Source organism: Falco peregrinus, chromosome 19 (genome assembly GCF_023634155.1).
Source record: "Falco peregrinus isolate bFalPer1 chromosome 19, bFalPer1.pri, whole genome shotgun sequence".
Classification (NCBI taxonomy): Eukaryota; Metazoa; Chordata; class Aves; order Falconiformes; family Falconidae; genus Falco; species Falco peregrinus.
The window spans coordinates 2,495,658-2,519,563 of NC_073740.1; the positions used below are offsets into that span (position 1 = coordinate 2,495,658).

Consider the following 23,906-nt stretch of genomic DNA (forward strand, 5'->3'; position numbering starts at 1 on the left):
GGCACAAGGCACCCTTGTGCTGCAGGAGGGGGCTGAGGATGGGGCACGGCCCTGGGGGGCTGCAGGGGTCCGGCACCGGGCTCAGAGCATCTCTGGGTACCATGGCAACGAGCTGCCAGACTTTGGGGTGTTGCCACGACGACCAGCACTCCATCCCCGGCTGAGAGATGAAAGGCAGGGATGAAAGGCTGCGGGGAGCGGAGGGGGCTTCCCGCAGCGCAGTGGGGGGGCCACCCCCATAGCTGGCCCTGCTCACACGCCAGGGATGACAGCCTGGGGCCGTCCCTGCTGTGCTGGGCCAGGGGTGCCCCCGTGTCCCCACCCGCGGGGAGCCAGCGCCTGCATCCCTGCCAGCTCAGCATCCCGGCCCCGCACGTGGGGTGAGTCAGCGGGGTCGGTGCCGAAGGGCCTGGCTCAGCATGGGGGCACGCGGGGGCCCCGGCCCTGCTGACGCCCTGCAAAGAGCCAGAACAATCCGCGCCCAGGGCTGCCACAAAGGGGACAGGCCGGCTCCGCTGGGACACGCAGGCGGACGCACGGACACGGAGCCACGTGGGCCCCACGCCCCGGCCGATGGGGCTGGCTGGGGGGCGCAGAGTGTGTCTGTGTGGGGCAGAGCGGGGCAGCAGCGGCTCCCCCAGCCCCCAGGGCTGAGCTCGTGCCAGGCTGGGCACAGCTGGGCCGGGACCCCCTGCCCTGCCCCACAAACCCCTGTGGCATCCCCTGTTCTGCCCCTGCCACAGCACCCTGGGGACACTGTATCCCCCCCACAGACCACCTGGGGACCCCCAGGTCTGCCCCTGCCCCACAGAAACCCCAGGACCCCCGATTCTGCCTCACAGACCCCCCCAATACCCCCAACATTCCCCATCCTGCCCCACGGACCCGCCAGGCGCCGCCCCAGGTCCCCCTTTCCTGTCCCCCCGCCCCCCTTAACACCACCCCACTGCCGGGCGGGATGGGGGGTGGGGAACTCGAAGCGCCAAGATGGCGGCCCCCGGTGCGCCCTCAGCCGGGGGCGCCGCCGGCCGGCGTCACGTGGCGGGGGAAGGTGGTGCCAAGATGGCGGCGGCGCCTGATGGGCAGCGGGGTGGGGCCACGTGACCGGCGGCTCCAAAATGGCCGCGCCCATGGTGCGAGCGGGTGGGGCGTGGCCCGCGCCCCGCCGAGGGGTAATGGCGGCGGGGGCGCGGCCTCGCGCCCTTAAACGAGCCGCGCGTCCCGTGGGGCTGAGACCCTCTGGGGGGGTCCCTAGAGCCGGGGCAGCCCGTCCCCGGGCGGGCAGTGACACCCTCGGGGGGACGCTCCTGGGTTCAGCCTACAGTCGTTGTCGTTGTTCCCCTCCCGTTTCCCCCCTTCTTTCCCCCCCCCTCGGCCCGGTACCGTAGCTCCCCGGGGCTGAGCTGCAGCGCGGCGCGGCGGGGGGCAGGACGTTCCACCGGGGTGGGGGTGTGTGTGTGTGTGTGTGTTCCCGCACTAACCGGGGCGACCTCTCGGCTGGGGGCAACGTCCCACCGTGCGGGGGGCACCCCACCCCCTGTTCCCCTCAGCCGGGTGGTGTGGGGGGGGGCTGGGGTCCCCCGCCGCCCGCGGGGGGCGGGGGTACGGCGGGGCGCGGGGCCGAGCCCGGCGCTAGGACCCGGCCCGCGCGGTGCCAGCCCGGATTCCAGGCTGGCTCCCGGGCGTGACGTCAGGCGCGGGCCCGCCTGGCTCCCGGCCTGCCCCGGCCTCGCGCTCGGGAAAATGCTGCTCTCGGTGCCGCCGCGCTCCGGCCTCCCCGCCTTCGCCTACAACAAGAGCAGCAAGAAGGTAGGGGGGTTCCCCCCCGGGCCCCCCCGCCCCCGGGCTGGGCCCGGAGGCCTGGCCCGGGGCACCCCCACCCCGCCCCGGGGCTGGGCCCGGGGGTCCTGGCCCGGTACCGCCCGCCCTGGGGTCCCGTCCCGTCTTCCCCCCCCCCCCCCCCCCCCCCCCCAGCTCCCCCCCCTTACGCCCAGCTCCGGGGCTGGGCCCGGAGTCCCAGGCTGGGGCCCACCCCCCACCGCCCTGGGGAACCCCCCAGGCCCGGAGTCCCGCCCCCGGAGTCGTCGTGTCCCGTCGTCGCCCCCCCCCCCTCCGCCCCTGGGGCCGAGTCCAGGGTCCCGCCCCCGCGGTTGCCCCCGGTACCCCCCGCCTTGGGGTCCCCCCCGGCCCGGAGACTCGTCATGGGGCACCCCCGATACCCCCCGCCCCGGGCCCGGGTCCAGGTCCAGAGTCCCGCCCTCAGGGACCACCCCCCCCTCCCCCGGTACCCCCCACATTGAGGTTCCCCCTGGCCCGGGGTCCTGCCCCTGCAGTTCCCCCCCAGGTCCCCCTGCCTCAGGGTCCCTGCAGCACCCCCCACCCCAGGTCTGGGCCCAGAGTCCCACCCCGGCTGCCCCCACCGTGGGGGTCCCCCCCACTCTGCGGCTGGGCCCAGGGTCCCGTCCCTGTCCCCCCAGCTGCAGGGGGGAGGGTGGGCGAGGGGGGGTGACACTCGCTGTGGCAGCCCCTGGTCCCTCCCCAGGGTTGGCTGGGGGGGGGGGCACATGTGTGGTGGGGCTATGGTCCTGGAGCTGGGGGGGTCAGGGGGACACCCTTGCTGGGACAGGGGTCAGGGCAGGACAGCCTGGTGACCCCCAGCCCCCCTGCCTGGCCTAGGGGGGTCCTGTCCCCCAGCACCTCTGCCCCGTGCCTCAGTTTCCCTCCCAGGGGGGCTGCGCCAGCCTGATACATTGGCCCCAGGCCCAGCAGAGACCCCTGAGCTGGGGGTCACGGGTTTCGTGGCCCCACACAGGGCACGGCGGCCCCCACAGGCACATGTTCACGCTTGCACACGCATGTGCAACACGCACACATGTGCCCTGCGCAAGCACGGACCTCTGCGCCCAGCAATGTCCCTGCCATGGGGGTAACAGCCTGCACCGGCTCTTGCACGCATACACCCCCCCACCCCCCGCGCACAGGGACCAGCCCTGGCACACGCTTGCACATGCTTGTGAGCTGTGCACACACATGTATGTGCACCAACACATGTGTGTGCACATCCATGCTCACCTGTGCCGGGGGGGTCCCTGAGGGTGTCTGTGGATCCTGGCCAGGGGATGTCAGGTGGCGGCTGACCCCCAGCCCTGTCCCCGGTGAGCAGCAGGGGTTTGGGGGGGGGGGGGTCACCCCTCCTTCCCCAGCCAGCACCCCTGGGCTGGACACCCTGAACTGCAGCAGAGCCTGGATTTGGGGCATCACAGGGCTGGGGGGACATGGGGCCACCCTGGGGAGGGGGGCTGAGGACCCAGGGAGGGGGCCAGGGACCCAGGGGGGGCCAGGGCACAGAGGCTGCTGCGGGCGATTAATTTTTTCACATTAACATCAGGCCTGGAGGTTTCCCAGCCATCTGGCTGGGGGCCTGGGGGATGGGCGCTGCCCCCGGGGGGTTGTCACCTGGGGGGGGGTCCCATAGCTGGGGGGAGCCCCGCGATCTGTGCCTTGGCCCTGCTGGGAGCTGCCCCCCTCCTCAGCATCTCCACGTGTGGCCTGTGGGGGGCTGGGGGCTGTGGCAAAGCTGCGGCAGGTGCTGACCCCCGCCCCCCCCAGCAGCCCTATGTGCCGCCGGCGCAGCCGCTGGGCCCCCCCAGCCCCAGCCCTGCCGGGGGGGCCACGGACCAGCTCAGCAAGACCAACCTCTACATCCGGGGGCTGCACCCCGGCACCACGGACCAGGACCTTGTCAAGCTCTGTCAGCCGTGAGTGGGGCCGGACCCCTTCGAGGGCTGGGGTTCCTGCTGCCCCCAGCCCGGTGCCCCCCCAGCATGGGTGGGGCTGGGGCCCTGCTGGGTACCGACCCCTCCCCGTGCCTTCCCTCAGCTATGGGAAGATCGTCTCCACCAAAGCCATCCTGGACAAGACGACCAACAAGTGCAAAGGTTGGGGGGCCTGTGGGGCTGAGGTGGGGGGGGCTGGGGGCTCTGGGGGCCCCTCTCACCACTGCCCCCCCCCTCCCCCCCCCCCTAGGCTACGGCTTTGTCGACTTCGACAGCCCCACTGCGGCCCAGAAAGCTGTGACGGCGCTGAAGGCCAGCGGGGTGCAGGCACAGATGGCCAAGGTACAGCACAGCCCCTTGGGGGGCCGCCCCCTCCCAACACTCAGAGCCCCCTGGGCTCCCTGCCGGGCCCAGCTGGCCCCCCTGATGCCCCCCCTCCCCCCCAGCAACAGGAACAGGATCCCACCAACTCTACATCTCGAACCTGCCGCTGGGGGGTGGACGAGCAGGAGCCTGGAGGGCGCTGAAGCCCTTCGGGCAGGTGGTCTCGACCCGCATCCTGCGGGACCCCCACGGGGCCAGTCGCGGTGTGGGCTTTGCACGGTACAGGGGGGCCCGGCGGGGGCTCTGCTGGGGGGTACATGGGGCTGGGGGGGTGCGTGGTGCAATGCCTGGGGCTGGGGGGGGCTAGGAGGACTTGGTGCTGCACAAAGCTGGGGGGGGCTGCATGGGTTGGGGGGGCCCAGGAGGACTTGGGGCTGCACAGAGCTAGGGGGGCTACGTGGGGATGGGGGGTCTTCGAGGACTTGGGGGCTGCACAGAGCTAGGGGGGCTAAGGGGGGCTGCATGGGGGGGGGACCCAGGAGGACCAGGGGCTCCACAGAGCTAGGGGGGCTGGGGGGGGCTGGGGGGTCTAGGAGGACTTGGGGCTGGACAAAGCCGGGGGGGCTGCACGGGGCTGAGGGGGGGGCCAGGAGGACTTGGGGCTGCACAGAGCAAGGGGGGCTGCGTGGGGTGGGGGGGGGGTTACCCAGGGTGGGGGGCAGCCGGGAGGGCCCAGTGCGCGGCCCCCGCCCCAGCCCCCGCTCCCCCCAGGATGGAGTCCACGGAGAAGTGCGAGGCCGTCATCACCCACTTCAACGGGAAATACATCAAGACACCCCCGGGGGTGCCAGGTGGGCTGAGGGAGTGCTGGGGGGCGGGGATGGGGCTGGGGGGGAGCCGGGGGCCGGCAGGTGGCACTGACGACCCCTCCCCCAGCCCCCCCTGACCCACTGCTCTGCAAGTTCGCGGACGGGGGGCAGAAGAAAAGCGGCAGAGCCAGGGCAAGTTTGTGCCCAACGGGAGAGCCTGGGCGCGGGACGGCGATGCGGTGAGAGGGGGCCGGAGGGGGGAGGGGGTGGGGGTCCACCTGGGGGACAGCCCCCACGGCTGCTGGAGGGGCTGCAGGGCAGCACTGACCCTTTTGCCCCCCCCCCCCCACCTCCCCCAGGGCACCGTGACCTTGGCCTATGACCCTGCAACTGTGCTGCAGAACGGGTGGGTGCCCCAGGGCCCCCGCCCAGGCCCCAGCGGGGGGTGGGGGCTGCCGGCCGCGTCCCCCCAGCCCCTGACCCGCCGCCCCGCAGGTTCTACCCGGGCGCCCTACGGCCTGGCCCCCAGCCGGATGATCGCCCCCACGGCCCTGGCCCCCTACCTGCCCTCCCCTGTCTCCTCCTACCAGGTACGGGGGGGGGGTGGGGCGGGGCGGGGGGGTGGGGTAACCCCATGGGGGGAGGGGCGGGGGCCTGGGGAGAGCCCCCACCCGCTCCCTCCTGGCTGCTGCCGCAGGTCCACGGCCCCGCCTGGATGCACCAGTCCTACCTCGTGCAGCCCACGGTGAGCTCGGCCCCTCCCCCCGCTGCCCCGCCCTGCCCCCACCCCCGCCCCTGCCCTTCTCCCCCGCCCCTCCAGCACCCTGCCCCCCCACCGCCCTGTGCAGCTATGCCCCTGCCCACTTTGGGCCATAGCTCCACCTACTTTGGATACACCCCTCCCACTGTGGCCACAGCACCGCCCACTTTGGGTATGCCACGCCCATTGTGACTAAACCCCGCCCCAATGTGCCCGTAGCCCCCGCCCCACTTTGGATGCAACCTGGCCACTGTGGCCACAGCACTGCCCACTTTGGGCATTGCCTCACCCACTTTGGATTGTAGCCCCGCCCCAAATTGGGTCGTGGCCCCGCCCACTGTGTTAGGGCACCCCACTGAAGCCCCGCCCCCCAGCCCCACCCTGCCCCCAGCCCCGGGTGTCCCTGGGCCCTGTCCCCTGTCCCCCTGTGCCCCCAGGAGCCCTTGTCCCCCGCCCCGGGTCTCCGCAGCACCGGTGCCCTCCCCGTGTTCCCCCCCCCCATCCCCCCCCCCCGTGTCCCCTGTTCCCGTCCCCCCCCCCCCCGCGTCCCCAGGCTGACGGAGCCGTGCAGGGCGCGGTGCTGGCCCCCGCTGTGGACCACGCCGTCCCCCTCCAGCCCTCCGTGGTGGCCCCCCTGGCCCAGCAGCTTGGCCACCTCTCGCTGGGCAGCACCGGCACGGTAAGGACCCCCCCCCCAGGTCCCCCCCTTCCCTGCCCCCCCCCCCCCCGCCATGTCCCCCTGCTGCCCCCCACCCCACTGATGCCACCGCTCTCCCCAGTACTTGCCTGCTGCCACCGCCGTCCCTGGAGCCTTCATCCCACCGTACCCACCGGTGCCACCTGCCCTCCCCCTGGAGGTGAGTGCTGGGGGGCTGGGGGGGGGCACAGGGGTTTTGGGTGGGGGGCACAGACTCCGCTAACACCTCCCCGCAGGACGGCAGCGCCGCGCCGAGCCACGGCCCCATCGAGTCGCCGTCTGAGCCCGGCGCCTTCCCCTACCCCTACCCCAAGTAGTGGGGCGGGGGGGGGGGGGGGGAGGGGGGCAGCAGGAGGGACCCCGGACCCACTGGCTGCCAGGAGGGGCTGGGCCGGGACCCCCCCAACCCGGCACTGCCCCCCACCCCCACCCCCACTTCCCCCCTGCCGCTGCTGCCGCCTCGGGATGGACCCGTGTCCCGACCGGGGGTCCATGAACCTGGGGTGGTCCCCGTGCCGGGGGTCCCGCTGCTCCCACGGCGCCTCGCTGCCCCCCCTGCTGGGCGGCGCCCCCCCCCCCCCCCTCCCCCCCCCCCGGAGGGCTTTTTTTTCCTCCTGCTTTTCTAAAAACTAAAAGAAAAAAAAAAAAAAAAAAAAAGGAAAAAGAAGGAAAAAAAAAAAAGGAAAAGATGACAAACGCCGCCCCAGGGGGGCCGGGGGTCCCCGGCCACCCCCCTTGTGCTTCCAGGGCCCGCGGCCCACGCCAGCCCCCCCCCAGCCGCGGTGCCCCCTGTGCCTTCTGCTGCCCGGTCTGGCCGGTGCCCCCGGCTTGGGGACCGGGGCGGGGGGGGCGATGGCGGACCCCCCCCTGCCCCCATGGGGTCCAGTCTCCGGGCACCAGCCCCCCCGCAGGGCCGGGGGTGCTGCCCTCCCCCCCCCCCCCCCCCCCCCCCCCCCCCCCTTCCCCCCCCCGCAGCCATTCCTGCCCCCGTGGGCGCGGGCCGGGGCTCTGCATGCCTGCCCCCCACCCTGGCCCGGGGGGGCAGGACAAGTGCAATAACCCCCCCCACACACTTCCACGGGCGACGGGCGCCCCAGGGGTCACCCAGGCACTTAGAGTCCCCCGCGCCCAGGGGTGCCGCGGCCCCCGGCCCCTGCGCTGCCCCCCCCCTGCCCCCACGCAGCGACAATCAAGGAGGGGGGGGTCCCGCAGGGGCGGCTCTTGCAACCAAAGACTGAGGGAGTCGCTGGGGGGGAGGGGGGGGGGGGGCTGAGCTGCCCCGGCGCCCCCCGGCTTCGCGACCCCACGCCGTGGGTCTGTCTGTCTGTCCGTCCCTCCGCAAAGCGGGGGGCAGCCCCCCCACTTGCTTCCAGCTCTGGGCCGGCTGTGCCCCCCCCCCCCCCGTGCCAGCTCTGCCCAGGGCCTCCTGGTTCTTCCAGCCTCCCCGCCCCGCCAGTGCAGCGGAGTCCCCAGCCCCCCCCCCCCCCCCCCCCCCGGGGCAGCGGGGACCCCCCGCCACACATCTACCTCACCCCACAGCTCGGTGTCAGGCCCGGGGGGGGGCGGGGGGCTGCGGCCCTTTGCCCCCCACCTGGGGTGACACCACCACCCCGGTTTCCAGCCATCACCCACCTCTCCCGTTGCTGCTACTGCCCCGGCCCCCCCCCCCCGGGCACGGCCCCTTTGGTCGGGGGGCACAGGACCCCCCCAAGGAAGGAACCAAAGAGGGAGACCCGCAGACGGCCCCCCCGGGGGGCTGGGGGGACTGGGACCCCCACGCTGAGCCCCAACCCCGCGCTGCTGGGGGGTGGGGGCTGAGCCCTGGGGTCCCCCTGGTCCTGGGGGGGGGCTCAAGCTGCAGAGGAGAAGCCGAGGCCCCCCCCCCCCGGCCCCCTCCTGCCCCCCTTTTAATTTATAAGTAGCGCATTTTGTACAGGTTTTTAAGTTGCTTTTTTTTAAAATCTCGAGAGGTTTCTAGTTTTGTATTTCTTCCTCCTGCTTCCGCGCTCGGCCCCCTCCCCGACAGCTCCCCCCCCCCCCCCCAACAGCTCCCCCCCCCCCTCCCCCCCCCCCGACAGCTCCCCCACCTTCGAGGTTGTGGTTTTGTTTTTTTTTGGTTTTTTTTTTGTTTTTAAATAAAAAGGCAAGAAAAGCAAATGCATCTGTCGTATGGGGGAAAATGGGGAACAACGCCAAGGTGGGGGGGTGTTATCGCAGCCCCCCGCAGCTCAGGGTCCCCCAAACCCCCCCCCCCGCCCCCCCCCATAGCCCCCCCCTGCTCACAGAGGGCTCGGACCAGCGGGTGTCTATCAAACGTGAGTTGTTTATTCTCGAACGCGACACGCGGGGTCCTACAGCTCGTGGGGACATCGACAGGCAGCGGAGAGGGGGGGGGCTACAGCCGGCCCTCCCCCCTCTCACCCTTATTAAAATGAGATTGGTCCTAAAAATATAGAAAGAAATAAATTTAAATTCACAAAACCTGTACATTATCAAAAAGTCACTAAAACGACACGGCTGGTTATAGAAAAGGCGGGCCGGCGGGCTGGAAGGGGCCACAGCCGGGGAGGGGGGAGGGGGGGGGGGGGAGGGGGGGGCACACACGATGCGCCTGGCGATGCTGCAGCCCCCAGTTGAGGGGCACCAGGGTTGGGGGGGGGGGGGGCCAAAGAGAAACACCCCCAGCCCCCCCCCCCCCCCGGGCCCGGTGGGGACCTGGGGCGGGGGGGGGGCAGGTGCCGGCCATGGGGGGGGGGGGGGGGGGGCTTTGGGGTACAGTGGGAAGAGGGGGTGTCAAACCGGAGGGGGGGGGCGGGGGGGGGGGCAACTTCAACTGAACGAACACGAGAACGATACGGAGACTCCCGAAAACTTTCCCACGACGAAAAAATAAAACAAAAAACCAAAACCTGACGGATCCGAAACGTTACTAAAAAACAAACCACAAAAAAAGTTTGTTACAGCGCAGTTATTTAGATAAAATATAAATATTTATGCGTAATATAAAGTCAGTTCAAATAGACTTCAAATCCACCCTCTTATTTCAAAGCAAAAAAATAAAATAAAATAAAAAGTTTCTGAGGTTATCTGATAGAAAAAAGGCTACTTTGAGAGGGGGGGGGCGGGGGGCGCGGCCGGGGCCCCCTCCTGCCCAGGTAGGTGAGTTGTTTTCAGTGCTCGGTGGGGCGGGGGGGGATGTGCCCGGGGCCCCCCCCCGGCCCCCCGAACCCCCAGAGCGAGTACCCGTAATATCCTGGCTGGGGGGAGCTGGGGGGCCCGTGGCCCCCACCCTGGCCACCCACCGCATGGAGGTGGGGGGGGGGTCCCAGGGGCAAGAGGAGGGGGCCCCTGCCCTGCTCCAGCTCGGGCCCCCACCAGCCGGGGAGGGCCCCCTCCCCCCCCAGTGCAACCCCCCCGCACCCCGGCAGGGGCTGGGGCAAACACCCGCCTGAGGCTTCAAGTCCATGTTGGGGGGGCGGGGGGGGCGGACCCCACCCCCCCCTCCGGGGCCTGCAGTAGCATCCCTGAGGGATCCCAGTCGGGGGTGTGGGGGCGGGCCAGGACCCCCTGGCCCAACCCCGGGGGTCCTCGTGCCGGGGAGGAGGGGGGGGGACGACACACGCGGGGGGGGCCGGGCTCTTCCTGAGACGTGGAGGCAGGGAAAGGGGCTGCCGGGGCCCCCCCCACCCCCCCTCCCCAGTTTGGTCCCTGGAGCCAGGTGGGGAGGGGGCCGGCACCCACCCCGGCCGCGGGCAGGGGGTCCGAGGGCAGCGGGGGTGCTGCACCGGGGGCCCCCCCTCCCCGTAAAGTGTCTGCGCGGGCGGGGGGTCCCGGCCGGGGGGGGTGGCGAGGCGGGGGGGGGGGGGCTAAGTCCACTTTACTGGCGTTAATGCATGTAGACGCTGCACGGAGTGCTCGGACACATTCACTACGAACTATTGCTATTATTAAATATTCCCAGCGGGGGAGGGGGGGGGGGGATGGGGATGGGGGGGGGGCGGGATTTGCTTCCCTCGATTGTTTGGGGGGAGTGGCGGGGGGTGGGGAGGGGCTGCTTCTGTTCTTAATTCGAAAAGAAAATTTAAAAAGAAAGAAAGAAAAAAACACCTCTTTTTTTTTTCTTTTTGGCTTACACAGTCTGTGAGTTTGTGGTGCTGGAAGGGGCGGGGGGAGGGGGGGGGGCTGGGTAGTTTGGGGGGGGGGAGGGGGGGCAGAAGGGACCACGGGTGCCCATGGTGGGGGGCCCGTTTGCGCCAGCCGGGGGTGGGGGGGTGTGTGGACCCCCCGCGCGGGATCAGCAGGCAGCGAGATCAGCTCCAGAGGAGTCAGTTCTTGGGGGCGCGGGGGGGACCCCCAGCCCCGGCAGGGGGGGAGATGGGGTTGGGGGTGGGGGGGAGGGGGTCGGCCCCTCCCCCGCTCACGGGTTAGTAGCGTGTTTTCCCTGATAAAAACTCTTCCCACCGGCTCTGGAAGAAGCGGCGCATGGCGTGCCGGCGCGGCCCACCGCCGAGTCGTCCTCGTTGAAGGTCCGGCAGTTGTCGAAACACCAACGTGGCGTCGGCCGCAAACTCCTCCGAGCTCGAGTACCTGCGGGCGGGGGGGGGGGCGGGGCGCTGGGCGGGGGGGGGCTGCGCACCCCGAGAGATGCCCCCAGCCCACCTGGGACACCTGCTGACCCCCCAAGTGATCCCCCAGCCCGCCCAGGCTGCCCGCTGACACCCAAGGGACCCCCCCCAACCCCACCTGGGACACGTGCCAGCTCCCCGGGGATCCCCCAGCCCACCCAGGATACCCGCTGACAGCCAAGGACCCCCCAGCCCATCTGGGACATCTACCGGCCTCCCTCAGGTACCCCTCGTGGGGACCCTCCCCAGCCCCCAAGAGACCCCCAAGCTCACCCAGGATGCCCACTGACACCCAAGGGACCCCCAAGCCATCTGCTGGCCTCTGAGGGACCCCCCCAGCCCATCTGGGATGCCCGCTGGCCCCTGCGGGACCCTCCCTAGCCCCCAAGAGAGCCCCCAACTCACCCAGGATGCCCACCAAGCCCTGAGTCACCACCCAACCCACCTGGGACACCCGCTGGGCCCCAAGTGATCCCCCCAGCCCACCTAGGATGCCCACTAGGCTCCCCAGCCCACCTGGGATGCCTACTGGCCCCTGTGGGATCTTCCCAAGAGACCCCCCAGCCCACCCAGGACGCCCACCAACTCCCGAGCCCACCTGGGACACTCCCACCCGGCCCCCCAAGAGTCACTCCAGCCCACCCGGGATGCCCCCCGACCTGCAAGGGATGCCCCTGGGATACCTACTGACCCCCAAAGACCCCCCCCAACCTGCAAGGGATGCCCCTGGGATACCTACTGACCCCCAAAGACCCCCCCCAACCTGCAAGGGATGCCCCTGGGATACCTACTGACCCCCAAAGACCCCCACCCAACCTGCAAGGGATGCCCCTGGGATACCTACTGACACCCCAAAGACCCCACCCAACCTGCAAGGGATGCCCCTGGGATACCTACTGACCCCCAAAGGACCCCCCCCCCACCTGCAAGGGATGCCCCTGGGATACCTACTAACACCCAAAGACCCCCCCCAGCCCTCCCACGCCCCCCCCAAGCCCACTCAGACCACCCACTCACCCGCCCCGGAGCAGCCGCGTGCGCATAGTGGCGAAGTCCATGGGGTTCTTGATGATCTTGCGGTAAGCCGGGGACCAGGCGGGGGTTGACGGGCTCCAGAAGGGCCACGCATCCTCGTGCGATCTCATCTCCATCAGGATGATCCTGGAGGAGCCAGGGGGACAGCAGGGTCAGGGGGAGCCCCCGAGGACGCAGCCCCGGCCCCCCACCGCCCACCCACACTCACTCGCAGAAGGTCAGGTCGCTGGGCTGGCCCCGCAGTGTCGCGCCCCTCCGCTTGGCTGGGGACAGCCCCTCGCCCGCGTAGCGGGGGTACGGGCAGCCCCTCGGCGGCGTGGAGGCCGGCCGGCGCCGTAGGCTCTCCTCCTCCTCTGCGAGGCCCCCCGAGAAGAGACGCCCCCGTTTCCGTTTCTTCCCTCGCCGGGGTGAGACGGGGTCCCGGTACTCCCCTGCCTGCGGGGAGGGGATGGGGGTCACCGCTGGGGAGGGGGGTCACCGCCGGCCATGGCGGGTGGGGGGCTGCCCCCCGCGCCCTACCTGGGAGACGCAGACGGAACAGAACCAGTCGCCCTCGGGCACCTCCGTCATCTTGGGCCGGTGGCAGTAGAGGTGGCAGCCTGCGGTCGCAGGCCATCACACAGCAGCAGGTGCTCGTCGTCGTCCCCCGCGCCGGCACACCAGGCAGGTCTGCGGGGAGGGGGCTCAGCCACGCCGGGGTGGGGGGCCCCGGCCCCGGCCCAGCCCGGCACAGGCACTCACCACCCTGTTGACAGATTTCTCCCCAGGCGATGGACTTCTCCAGCTGGTAGATGCAGAGGGAGACCTGGGCTGCGCTGCGGCACCGCTCCAGCGTCTGCCGCCACGTCCGCACCCGCGGGGTGATCTCGTAGGCTCTGCGGTGGGAAACCGGCGCTCAGCCGGAGCCGCTCGCGGCCCGGCGGCACAGCCAGGGTGGGGGGCATGCGGGGCTCACATCTCAGTGGGGCCCAGGCTCAGCTCCTCGGGGCCGCTCAGCACCGCTTTTTCCACCACCACCTCGTGCAGGGGCCAAAGCGGCTCCTTCAGGTAGCGCCGCTCCACGTTCTGCTCCAGCGCCGCCAACCGCAGCACCGCCAGGTCCAGCGGGTTGGTGCGCTCCCGGCACAGCGGCAGCCCGTCCCGCCGGCTCCGGACAGTGATGTCCTCCAAGGGCTCCACTTTGTGCTCGCAGTACTGCAGGTCGTCCCGCGTCGAGTCGGGGCTGGGGCACGTCCAGCCTGGGAGAGAAGAGGGGCTCAGGGTGGGCTCCCCACACGCCGTGGCCGTGGCCAGGGCCACCACGGTGTCCGGGCCGGTTCCTACCCGGATCTGCAGGTCGGCCATCAGCACGCGCTGCTCCAGCTCCTCCACCCACTGCAGGACGGAGAGGTCGGTCTCGTAGGCTCTGTCCATCACCGACCACCGGGCCAGGGCTTCCTGAGACACGGCGGGCACCGGCCGCCTCGGGGCGCGGGTGGAAGATGGGGTCTGGGGGCGGAAGGGTGGCTCAGTGGGGAGGGGGAGGCAGCAGCCCCCCACCCCGGGCGGCGGCGGGCAGCCCTTACCGGTGGTGGTGCGCAGGCAGACCTCGCGCAGGAACTCCTTGTGCTTGGTGAGGTGCTTGTGCAGCGCCTTCTCCCGGATGCCCCGCGGGTGCAGCGCCCCGAGCCACGGCCTCCAGCTCCTCGGGGTCCTGCAGCCTCCACCAGCCGCTCTGCATCTCTGCAAGGCAGCACCGCAGCGCTCAGCACCCCTCCGGGACACCGGCACCCCCACCCCCAGGTGTCCCCTCAGCACCCCTCCGGGACACCGGCACCCCCCGCCCCAGGGGTCCCCTCAGCACCCCTCCGGGACACCGGCACCCCCCGCCCCAGGGGTCCCCTCAGCACCCCTCTGGGACACCGGCACCCCCTGCCCTAGGGGTCCCCTCAGCACCCCTCCAGGACCCCGGCAGCCCTCTGAGGACTCCAGCACCCCCCCGCCACAAGGGGGTCCCCTCAGAACCCCTCCGGGGACACTGGCACCCCCCGCCCCAGGGGGTCCCTCAGCACCCCTCCAAGGACTCCAGCACCCCCCCCACCACAACAGGACCCTCAGCACCCCTCTAGGACCCCGGCAGCCCCCCATCCTGGGGGGTCCCTCAGCACCCCTCCAGGACACCAGCACCCCCCCGTCCCAGGGGGTCCCCTCAGCACCCCTCTGAGGATTCCAGCACCCCCCGCCACAAAGGGACCCCCAGCACCCCTCCGGGCACTCGGGCACCCCCCTGCCCCAGGGGGTCCCAGGGGCTGGGCCAGGCTCTCACCAGGGGGAACAGGCTGCTCTGTCAGCTGGGTCAAGTACTTCTGTTCTATCTGCTTGAAGAATTTGGTAGGGGGTCGCCCTCGACGCTTGGGCTGCCCCGGCAGGTCCTGGGGCTTCTCCAGGCTTCCCCGGCTCCTGGGGCAGGCACCGTGGGCCTGGCGCCAGCGTGCACCGGTGTGGAAGCGAGCAGGGGAGCCACGGGGTCGTCCGTGGGGAGGCCGTTCAGCTGGTGGGGATGCAGCACGTCAGAAGGGGCAGGGGCGTACCCACCCCGAGCCCCCGACCCCATCTCACGGGCTCAGCCCGAGGGTTGGGGGTTGGGGGCAGCAGGACTGAGCTCCCAGCGTGCCGCCACGAGGACAGCACCACCTCCCAGCGCCCAGAGGGTCCCACCCTGCTCTCCTCAGCTGCCCGGGGGACCCCCTCCCCTTCCCAGTCCCCCCCCAGGCCGGGGTGGAAATACTGGGCACAGCCCCCCACCGCCCCGGCTGCACCCCAGGACGTACCTGCCTGGCCAAGCCCCTGGGCAGCTCGCCGCGGGGCTGGCTGCGGGGCTGCACGGCGGCTCGCGGCGAGGGCTCGGTGGAGGAGGTAGCGAGGGGGGCTCGGTCATCGCAGGGCAGCCGGGGCAGCAGGTTAAACCAGGGCCCCCGCTTTCCCGCGGCCTCTGGGGCACTCTCCTCCTCCTCCTCCTCTCCTCCGCGGGGTCCAACGGGGCCTCGAGCGGCGGGAGCCCCCCCACGTCCCCCTGGCCGGGGCTGCTGTCCGGCGTGAGGACGGAGTCCTTGAGCAGGGACGACTGCGTCTGGCTCAGCCAGGAGAGGAAGGCGGACTGGCTGAGGTCGTGCTGGCTCTGCCCCCAGGGGCACCGGCTCCTCCAGGACCCCGTTGACCGGGGTGGGGCCTGGGTCCGCAGTGCTGCAGCAGCTCCTCTTTGCTCTTTCGGGGCCGGCCACGGGGAGCGTGAGGCCGTGCAGTTCGTCCGGCTGGGAATGGGCACATCCACCGGCTCCTCCTTCACTGGGGGGACGGGGGGGATGCCTTCTCCTCCGGGGGCTCCTGGGGGTGCCGGCTCAGCCGCTTGCAAGGGCAGGAGGAGGAGGTGAGATGCGGGGTCCTCCCCTGGCTGGGAGATGCGCCCCCCTGGAGCCCCTTTCCCAGCTCACCCTCTGCGCCCTCCACGAAGATGCCGCCCAGGTGGGGCAGGACCCAGTACCGCCGCCGGTACCGGTCCTGGCCCAGAGAAGCCCGCCCGCAGCGTCTGCGAGGAATGGAGCAGCTTCTTGCGGAAGAACATCTGCCTCTGTGGGGAGAGCGCGGGGCGGTGACGGGCTCTGCAGCCCCGCAGTGGGGGGCGAGCCCCCAGCCCTCCACCGCCCGCTCACCTTGGCCAGCTTCTCAATCTGCCTCTCAAGCTCCGGGATGCTGGATGCGGATGTTTCGGCCTGGGAAAAAGGGACAGGACCTGTCAGGGAAGGGCTGGAGGGGAGCAGACCCCAAGGGCAGCATCCCCACCTCCGTCCCCACAGCAAGCCGCCCACCCCACAGCCACCCACCTCCTCCTCCCTGCGGGATTTCCGCCCGCGGGTCTCCTCCTCCTCCTCCATCTCCAGGCCCGTCTCCTCTGTCAGGCGGGAGCTGCGTCGGCGACGTCCGTCCTCGAGGCCCGTGATCTCTGACTCCGGACGGCCCGTCTTCTTGGCCAGGGGCCACCTTCAACCTGCCGGGACACAGCAGGGGTGTCTGCTGCGGCCCCCCACGCGCACCCCCACTCCCCAGGGGCCACAAGCAGGACATGGCACGTGGTGCTGCCCACCCACCCACCCACCCACCCACCTGCGCAGCCGGCCCTCGATGATCCACTTGTTCTTCTGTAGTTGGACATGTTCTCCAGGGTCTTGTCGATCTCACTGCAAGGAGACGGGGGGGGTGGCTGCGGGGAGAGGGGCCCACCCTGGGCACCGACATGCCCGCAGGCAGGAGGGGCTGGGATCAGAGGATGCCTTTGCCCCCCACCCACGCTCACTTGATGATGAGAGCGCTGCTGTTCAGCTCGTTCACCAGGAAGGCCAGGATGGCGGCTTTCTTCTCCGGAGGCAGCGCCTGGAAGGGCTTGGTCCGCAGCCCGTCGCACAGGTCCTCGCCCGCCCCGTACGCCGTCAGGAAGCAGCGCAGGATCTCGGAGACGGTGTCGCGGTTCAGGCTGATCTCCGACACCTTTTCCCCCAGGATCTTCAGGGACTGGGCAGAGCAGAGGTGGGGGGTTCAGGGACTCCTGTTCCTGCCCCCATGGGGGGCACAGTGCAGCGCAGGGCGGGGGACAAGCGCAGTGCAAGGAGGGTGCAGGCACAGCGCAAGTGGGGGGCGCAGGGGTGTCCCAGGGAGGTGGGGAGAGCCAGGCAGGGCTGCTGGCTGGGCACAGGGAGAGGTGCAGCAAGAGCAGCACTTCCAGCCTGGGCCCCCTGTCCTGAGCCTGCAGCAGCTGAGGCCTCGCAGGCGCTGTCACTGATGGCCGGGGCAGGGGGGCAGGCAGTGGGGCCAGGGATGGGGCAGGGGTATGGGGATGGGGTAGGGGCAGGGGGCAGGGGGTGGGGCGGGGTGGGGGCAAGGGATGGGGGCAGGGGACAGGGCAGGGGACGGGGCAGGGGACGGGGACGGGGCAGGGGACGGGGACCGGGACGGGGCCGGGGCTGGGGCCGGGGCCGGGGGGGCCGGCTCACCTGGCAGTACGGTGGCAGGCCGGGGTCGTAGAGCGCAGCCTGCAGCAGCCGCACCAGCAGGTCCTGCACCTCCCCCGCGCTGTCGCCCACCCCCAGCAGCCCCTCCTGCAGCGCGCACAGGCTGGGCACGTCCTTGGCCGGGTCGAAACCCAGGACCTTGCCGTAGCTCTGCAGGAACTCCACCACTGTCAGGCAGTTGGAGAAGGCGCGGCTGGGCAGGATGAGGCCCGGGATGCGGGAGAAGGCTGGCAGGGGCTGCAGGGAAGGAGAGGGGGAGGTCAGGGCTGGCAGGGCACCGGGCAGGCTCGGCCCAGCGGAGCCCCCTGCGCCCCAGCCCACCTGGTGATCCCCCAGGCACATGTCCTCCGTGGGCTTCTTCATCTCCTCCAGGATGAGCTGCTGCCGCCGCCGTTCCTCCAGGCGCCGCTGGGCCAGCAGCCCCTTGTCCGCCTTGCGAGCCCCTTTGCCCTTCTTCTCCTTGGGCCGCGCTTTGTCCTTGCCCTTCTCCGGTTTGCCCTTCTTCTCCTTGGCCTGGGGACAGCCCCCACGACATGTGGCCGGAGCGGCTCCATCTCCCCCCCCCCTTCCCAGCCCCCTCGTACCCGCAGACTCACCTTGGACTTCTTCTTGGCCTCCTTCGCTCTGGGGGCTTTGGCCTCCTGCTTCTGCTTGTTCTTGGCCTGGGAGGGACGAGAGCAGCTCAGGGACCCGGGGGCTGCCCCGCACCGGGGAAGCCCCCACCCCAGACCTGGATGGGCCTCAGAGCCCCGCATGGCTGCTCGTACCTTCCGCCTCATTTTCTTCTTGATTTTGCTCATTTTCAGCTTGTCCTCGTCGCTGAGCACCTCTACGGGAGCGGAGAGGGAGGGTGGCAATGGAACAGCCCCTGGGGTCCCAGCAGAGCCAGGCTGCGAGGGCGGGGGTGGGGAGGGGGTACCTTGGGCTTCCAGCCTCTTCAGCAGCCGTGCGTCTGTCTTGCTCAGCAAGTCGACCATCTTGACCTTGGGGGGCCGGCCCCGACCGCGTTTCGCAGCCGGCGGCTCCTTGGGCTTGGCCTTCTCGGCATTGCGGGGCCGCCCGCGCTTGCCCGTGATGGCCTGGATGCGCGAGGGGATCTCCTCGGGGCTCAGCTGCACCCACTGCAGACCCTGCGGCACAAACCCGCGTCACGGCCCGCAGCGCAGCGCTGGGGCAGGGGACACAGGGCAGCTCAGCCACCCCCAGACCCACCTCTGGCGTGTCCCGCTCCTCGTAGAAGTCTCCCACCGGCATGCGGGGGCTGAAGCTGAAGTGCTCGCGTCGGACATCCTGCACCACGTTCCTGCTCAGATACTAGGAGGAGGAGGAGGAGGAGGAAGGCCGTGAGGCGGGGGGGTCAGCGCTCCGGGCCCCACAGCTCCCAGCTCACACCAGCACCCACCTGCTGCAAGCGGTGGCTCTGGCACAGCTTGGGGGGTGCCATGGTGGGGACCAGGACCCTGGGCTGGCCCCCACCCCACTCTCCCCAGGGACCCTACCTTGATCACCTCCGGGAACTGCTTCATCCTCTTCCCACAGGGCCCGTAGTACCAGGTCTCACCCTGCCAGCGATGGTTCCCCTTCTTGATCCGCACCTCCCGCCTCCACCTGGGCACAAGGAGCTTCAGCCCGGAGCCGCGGGGGGCCACGGGATGGGATGGAGGGGGGGATGGCACCACGTACCCGTGCTGCAGGGGAAAGCGCACCTCCTCCTGCGTGGCGATGCGCCGGCGGGGGACATCACCTGCGGGAGAGGGGATGGGACGGTGGGCTCGGGCACGCTGCTGGGAGGGGGGGCACCCACAGGGGCTCCCGGCCTCACCTGCTGCCGAGGTGCTCAGTGGGGCGGTCTCCTCGCTCCCTCCTTCTGGTGCGGCCACCGAAGTAGTCTCCGGACAGCTGTCGGCGGTTTCTTCCTCCTCCTCCTCCTCCTCTGCAGAGGGGGCCGGGGACTCAGGCTCCAGCGGAGGGTTGAGCTCCAGGGACCCCGAGTCCTCCAGCGCCGCGTGGCCGCTGCTGTTCAGGTCGACGCTGCTGTCTGCGGAGCCAAGGTCAGGGACGTCACCACCGAGCACGGCCGCCTCCTGCTCCGCCCAGGGCGCCAGACAGCCCCCGCCTGTCCCGGGGGGGACCTGGCTGTGCATCCCCTCCCCGAGCTGGCTGGGGCCACCCACAGGATGGACACCCCCCCCCCCACCCCCGGGGGTTCATGCCCAGCGAGGGGCAGGTGCCGCACCAGCACCCCGTCCATCCCCCGTGGGGTCCCCACCGGCACCAGTCACCCGCACACACGGGACCCCCACTCTGCCCGGACACAATGATGCTGCAGCAGCTGTGGAGGCAGAGCAAGGCCAGCAGGGTGCCCCCCCCCATCCCCCGCCCCAAACCGGTGTGGGGGGCACCGTCCCGTCCCGGTGTGGCACATACCGTGCAGGGTGGGCGGCGAGCCGGGCGCGGTGAGCAGCGGGGCAGGCGGGGGGCTGGCGGGCAGCAGGCTGAAGGGGCCGGCGGCGTGGAGGGGGGGGCTGGCGGTGCAGCGCAGGCCGGCCAGGTCGGGGGGCTCCTCCAGGGGGGACTTGTCGCTCACCAGCTGCGAGTCGTCCATCGCGTAGAGGTCGCCGGTGCCGGGGTCTGGGGAGGGGGCGGATAAGCAGCAGGATGGGGGCTGGGGGCATGCAGACCCACATCTCCGCTGCCGAGGGGTGGCCGAGCACGGGGGGCGGCAGGGCCCCCCGAAGTGAAAAGGTGCCGGCAGAGGAGGGGTTAAGGGGTTTCGGCGCCCCCAGCCACGCCCCCTCCTCTGGGAAGCCGAGGAGCCCAAAATGGCCGTGGTGGTGGTGGTGGTGGTGGTGGCGGCGGCGATGTTCACCAGCGCGGAAGTTCAGGCGCTGAGTAACAGCCTCGTCACGGAGCTGGGAAGGAAGGGAAGCAAGGGAGCGCGGAGGAGGCTGGCGCGGGAGGGACGCAGGCCCGCCCCTGCCTGCCCAGGGCTGCCTGCCCGCCGAGGCCGCCGCCACCGCCATCGCCACCACCGCCATCGCCATCACCATCGCCACCACCGCCCGCTGCCCCGGCGAGGAGCCGAGCAGCGCTCCCCCGGGTACCGGCAGCTGCCCCTCCTGCCCACCACCGCCCCCACGTGCCCCCCCCCCCGCCCCCCAAGCCCAGCGGGGCAGCAGCCGCCCTACCTCTGGCCAGGGACTCGAAGGGCTCCAGGGGGTCTTCGCTGAGGATGTGGGCATCCTCCAGCCGCGGGGCGATGGGCGACGTGTCCCCCATGCTGGCGCCAGGGGCCAGGACAGGCCCCTCCTGCCCGAGCGGCACCGCACCAGGGGCAGACCCGTTGTAGCTGCAGATCTTCAAGTCTAAAGGGAACAACCAACCGAAACAGACCCTGTGGCAGCGGGACGCGACGGTGACAAGAGCCCAGGGCCAAGCCACCCCCACGCCGGGGCATCACCTGGCACGGGAGCCATTGCCCGCCGCACCCGGCCCCCCGATGGCACCCGGCCCCCCCCGGCACTCGTGCACGCACCCGCGCAGGGTGAACACTGCTCTGCCGACAGCAGCGCCGCGGGCTGTGCCGTGCCCGGCCCAGTTTAACGAGATCCCAGCACCGACTCCAAGCCCTGACAGGCCAAACCCCTGCCAGGACCTGGGGCAAGTGGGGCAGAGAGGCTGGGACACCCCCCCCCCCCCGGGGAGCGCAATGTGCAACTCCACTGTCCCCAGCTCGGGACCCAGCACCCGCCTCACTGGGCCAACGGTGCCACAGCCCGGAGTTCTGCCCCCCCCGCACCGGCAGCACCGGGCTCCTACCTGGCTGCGCCTCCTCCAGCTCCATGCTGCCCACCAGCCCACCCCCGTTCTCTGCGATGGCAGCGGGGATCTCTTTGGCTGCGGCATCGACGTCTCTCTCGCCGGTGACCGGCTCCTCCGGGGGACCCGGCGGCAGCGAGAAGGGCTGGGTGCCGGAGCCCAGCATGGGGGACGGCTGGGTGGCCGTGTAGAAGCCAGCCGGCCCGTTCTGTATCAGCTCGAAGCTCTGGTCATGGAAGGAGTCGTACAGCTCCTGCGAGTCGAAGTTCAGCCCCATGGGGCCGGGGGTGCCGTTGCCCCAGAACTCCTGCCCAGCCCCTCTCAGGTTCAGTGCCGTGCCCCGGGGATGCCGGCCGGGACCCTCCGGTGACACCATTGAGCGGGAACTGTCCGAGGCCGGAGAGGGGGGGGGGCCGGGGGGGCTGCCGTCCTTGAGGCCACCGGCGGGTGGGTACGGCGCGTAGTCCCAGAGGCAGTCGTAGGCGCGGAGGGGCTGTGTGCCAGCGGGCGGTGAGCTGGGGGTGAAGGTCCCTGAAGTACTGGGGTGAGATACAGTAGAGAAGCCATGGACATTCATGCCCCCGTTCAGACCTGCAAGGGAGCCAGAGGAGAGGCAGACGGGTCAGCGGCGCGGCGGGGGCACTTCACACCCGGCCCCGCCACCAACGGACAAGAGGGTTATGTAGGGCAGACGGACGACCCTGCGCCGGCAGCTGCTGAGCCCCCCTGCCCGGCTGGTGCCCCCCCTGCCAGCATGGCTGCTGCCTGCACCTGCCGAGCCGGGCGGTCGCATCCCCCACCCCCCCCCACCCTGAGAGCCCCTGGCACAGCTCCCCGCTCGGTGAAACCGGCTTTGCCACGGGGCCTCGCCGGCACTGGGCTGAGAGCCGCAGGATGCCGGGGGATTAGCCGAGCGCTTGGCAGGGCTGTGCCGGATCAGCTGACCGGCCAAATCCACAGCGAGACCGCTCCGGCGTGGCCGTTTTCTAGGCCAAGGCGACGGTGGGCAAACGACAGACCCCCGGCCCAGCCCTGCATGCGGGGGGGCTGCCGCCGGCCATGGCCCCTCTATCTCCAGGAGCCCAGGCTGTTGCCGGCCCCGCCGGGGCACTTACTTTTCCCTTGCGGGGGGAAGCCGAGCGGGGAGCCGTGGGCGAAGGGGCTGTCCCCTGAGGCAGGCGTGGGTTTCGGTCCTGAGGCAGCGGGTGCAGAGGAAAGGCCAGTGAAGTTAAAATGGTTGTTTGTTTCCATTTCTGCAAAGGGGAGAAGAGGCACCAGGGTCAACCACTGATGGGGATGGGGGCTGCAAGCCCCCGGCCCTGCCACCCACTGCCAGTGCCCACCACAGGAACGGTGGGGATGCTCTGGCTCCCGTGCCAGGGCTGCTCCGTGCCAGGCAGTGCCAGCAGGGAGCCCGGGGGAAGCGCGGGGGTCCCCAGCCCAGACAAAGGGCGAGCCACCGACGTGGAGCTCAAGGGAAACGTGGCGGGGCCGGGGAGGGCGAGGAGCGACGGTGAAAGCCCCCCGGGACTGCAATGCCCCTCGCCGGGCCCCTAGCGCAGCCGCTGCCGCCTCTGCCATGAGCTGGCCCGGGCCCAGCAGGACGAGCTGCCACCTGCGCGCGCACAGCGCATCCCCGCCGCTCCGCGTCCCCAGGGACGGCCATCGCAGAGCACCCTGCTCGCCGCCCGCCCGCGCTTCCTCCCCGCATCCAGCTCAAGCGCTTGGCTCCCCGGCGAAGCCATGCCGAGGGGCTGGCACAGGGTGAGACCGCGGGAGCTCCGGCGGACCCCGGGGGCCCATTTCCCAGCGAAGCACCGACACCCCCCCCCCCCCCCCAGCAGCTCTGTGACCCCACGGGGCCCTGGCACAGCCCGGTGCTCCCTGGGGAACGCCACACTCCTGGCACAGGAACGCCTCTGCGGTGACAGCTAGTGCCCCCCCCGCAACTGCGACCCCCCCCTCAGGCCAGAGGGGACCCCCCGAGCCCTGTCCCTCCCCAGGCACAGCCCCAGGGATGCTCTGCGCAGCCGCCCGAGGCAGGATCCTCACAGCTGGGAACAAGCAGGAGCCGGAGCCCCAGCGCTGGCTCGGCACAGCCCGGAGATGGGCAGAGCTGCCGGTGACCTTCACCGCCCTGGAGCCCCCCGCGCCCCCCCAAACCAGAGAACTGTGAGGAGGGCTCCTGGTGGGGGCCACCCCCGGGACAGGACCCTGCCTGGCCGCCCAAGGGGGTCCTGGCACATGGGGTAGGGGAGGAGACGGCGCGGGGGAGCCGAAGCCCAGGAGCTGAGGTGGGAACCCTGGTGCCGGTGGGGACCCCCAGGGACCCCCCACGGTGCTGCTGCAGCTGGTGCCCCCCCGATCCCACCGTGCAAGCCGAACCCACCATGGCCGAGGTGGCGCTGGCTCCACCGGCCTCTCCAGAAGGGCCAACGCTGCCGCTCCAGCAGCGGCTCATGGCACGGCCGGTGTCGAAACCCAGGCGGGGATTTCATCACACCCTCACCCAGCTCGGCCGGTGCCCAGTGGGGGCTGGAGGGGCCGGGGCCACCGATTCTGCTCCCAGCTGGCCGGGGCCACCGGTGATTCATCCGCCAGAGAAACCCGTATGGGCGGTGACGCGGCTGCCACACACATGTCACTCCCGGAGGTCCTGGAGTGGCCCTGCAGCCACCCCCACCCCCCGCCCCCAGGGGCTGCCACAGCCCTCCGACCCCTGCCAGGAGCCCCCGGCCAGGGTGGGGACACCAGCCATGGGGGGGCTGAAATAAGAAACCCCCTTTCTGGGCCCCCCCAGCCAGCGATGCGCTGGACGGGAACGCTGCTGCCCCGGCTTTTGGAGGTCAGAGGAGGCGGCAAAGGGATGTGCCAGAACCAGACAGGTGGCGGCCACAGGTCAGTGCCGCAGACTGGGATGGACTGGGAGTGTGCCAGGCACGGGGAGGGGGCCGGGAGCTGCGGGAGCGCAGCCAGGAGGGAAAGGAAAATCAAAGCTGGGAAGGTGGGAATTAAGCAG

At 71.1% G+C, this 23,906-nt stretch overlaps 2 protein-coding genes across 2 annotated transcripts; one reads left to right on the plus strand and one right to left on the minus strand.

Annotated features, from left to right (window-relative positions):
- The first annotated feature begins 1,623 nt into the window (after positions 1 to 1,623).
- Positions 1,624 to 6,967, plus strand: RBMS2 (RNA binding motif single stranded interacting protein 2). Its single transcript, XM_055792238.1, is given in 14 exon segments — positions 1,624 to 1,809; positions 3,610 to 3,758; positions 3,880 to 3,938; positions 4,027 to 4,118; positions 4,223 to 4,244; positions 4,247 to 4,379; positions 4,872 to 4,951; positions 5,037 to 5,083; positions 5,086 to 5,148; positions 5,269 to 5,499; positions 5,607 to 5,654; positions 6,241 to 6,348; positions 6,449 to 6,526; positions 6,603 to 6,967. Coding segments are annotated over 14 exon segments (1,257 nt in total). The 5' UTR covers positions 1,624 to 1,743; the 3' UTR covers positions 6,684 to 6,967.
- A 3,686-nt stretch (positions 6,968 to 10,653) lies between these two features.
- BAZ2A (bromodomain adjacent to zinc finger domain 2A) lies at positions 10,654 to 23,632 on the minus strand. The gene is given in 43 exon segments (XM_055792396.1): positions 10,654 to 10,858; positions 10,861 to 10,909; positions 10,911 to 10,953; positions 12,009 to 12,152; positions 12,235 to 12,461; positions 12,546 to 12,635; positions 12,638 to 12,673; positions 12,675 to 12,695; positions 12,768 to 12,788; positions 12,790 to 12,901; positions 12,982 to 13,264; positions 13,349 to 13,482; positions 13,484 to 13,514; positions 13,592 to 13,688; positions 13,690 to 13,748; positions 14,332 to 14,478; positions 14,481 to 14,556; positions 14,837 to 15,016; positions 15,019 to 15,410; positions 15,497 to 15,578; positions 15,580 to 15,633; positions 15,716 to 15,775; positions 15,887 to 16,036; positions 16,038 to 16,050; positions 16,167 to 16,203; positions 16,206 to 16,240; positions 16,357 to 16,571; positions 17,051 to 17,305; positions 17,390 to 17,581; positions 17,665 to 17,730; positions 17,836 to 17,897; positions 17,988 to 18,198; positions 18,281 to 18,382; positions 18,568 to 18,676; positions 18,752 to 18,812; positions 18,891 to 19,106; positions 19,496 to 19,699; positions 20,257 to 20,433; positions 20,888 to 21,215; positions 21,217 to 21,282; positions 21,285 to 21,478; positions 22,003 to 22,140; positions 23,277 to 23,632. Coding segments are annotated over 43 exon segments (5,442 nt in total). The 5' UTR covers positions 23,482 to 23,632; the 3' UTR covers positions 10,654 to 10,790.
- Positions 23,633 to 23,906: the final 274 nt, after the last annotated feature.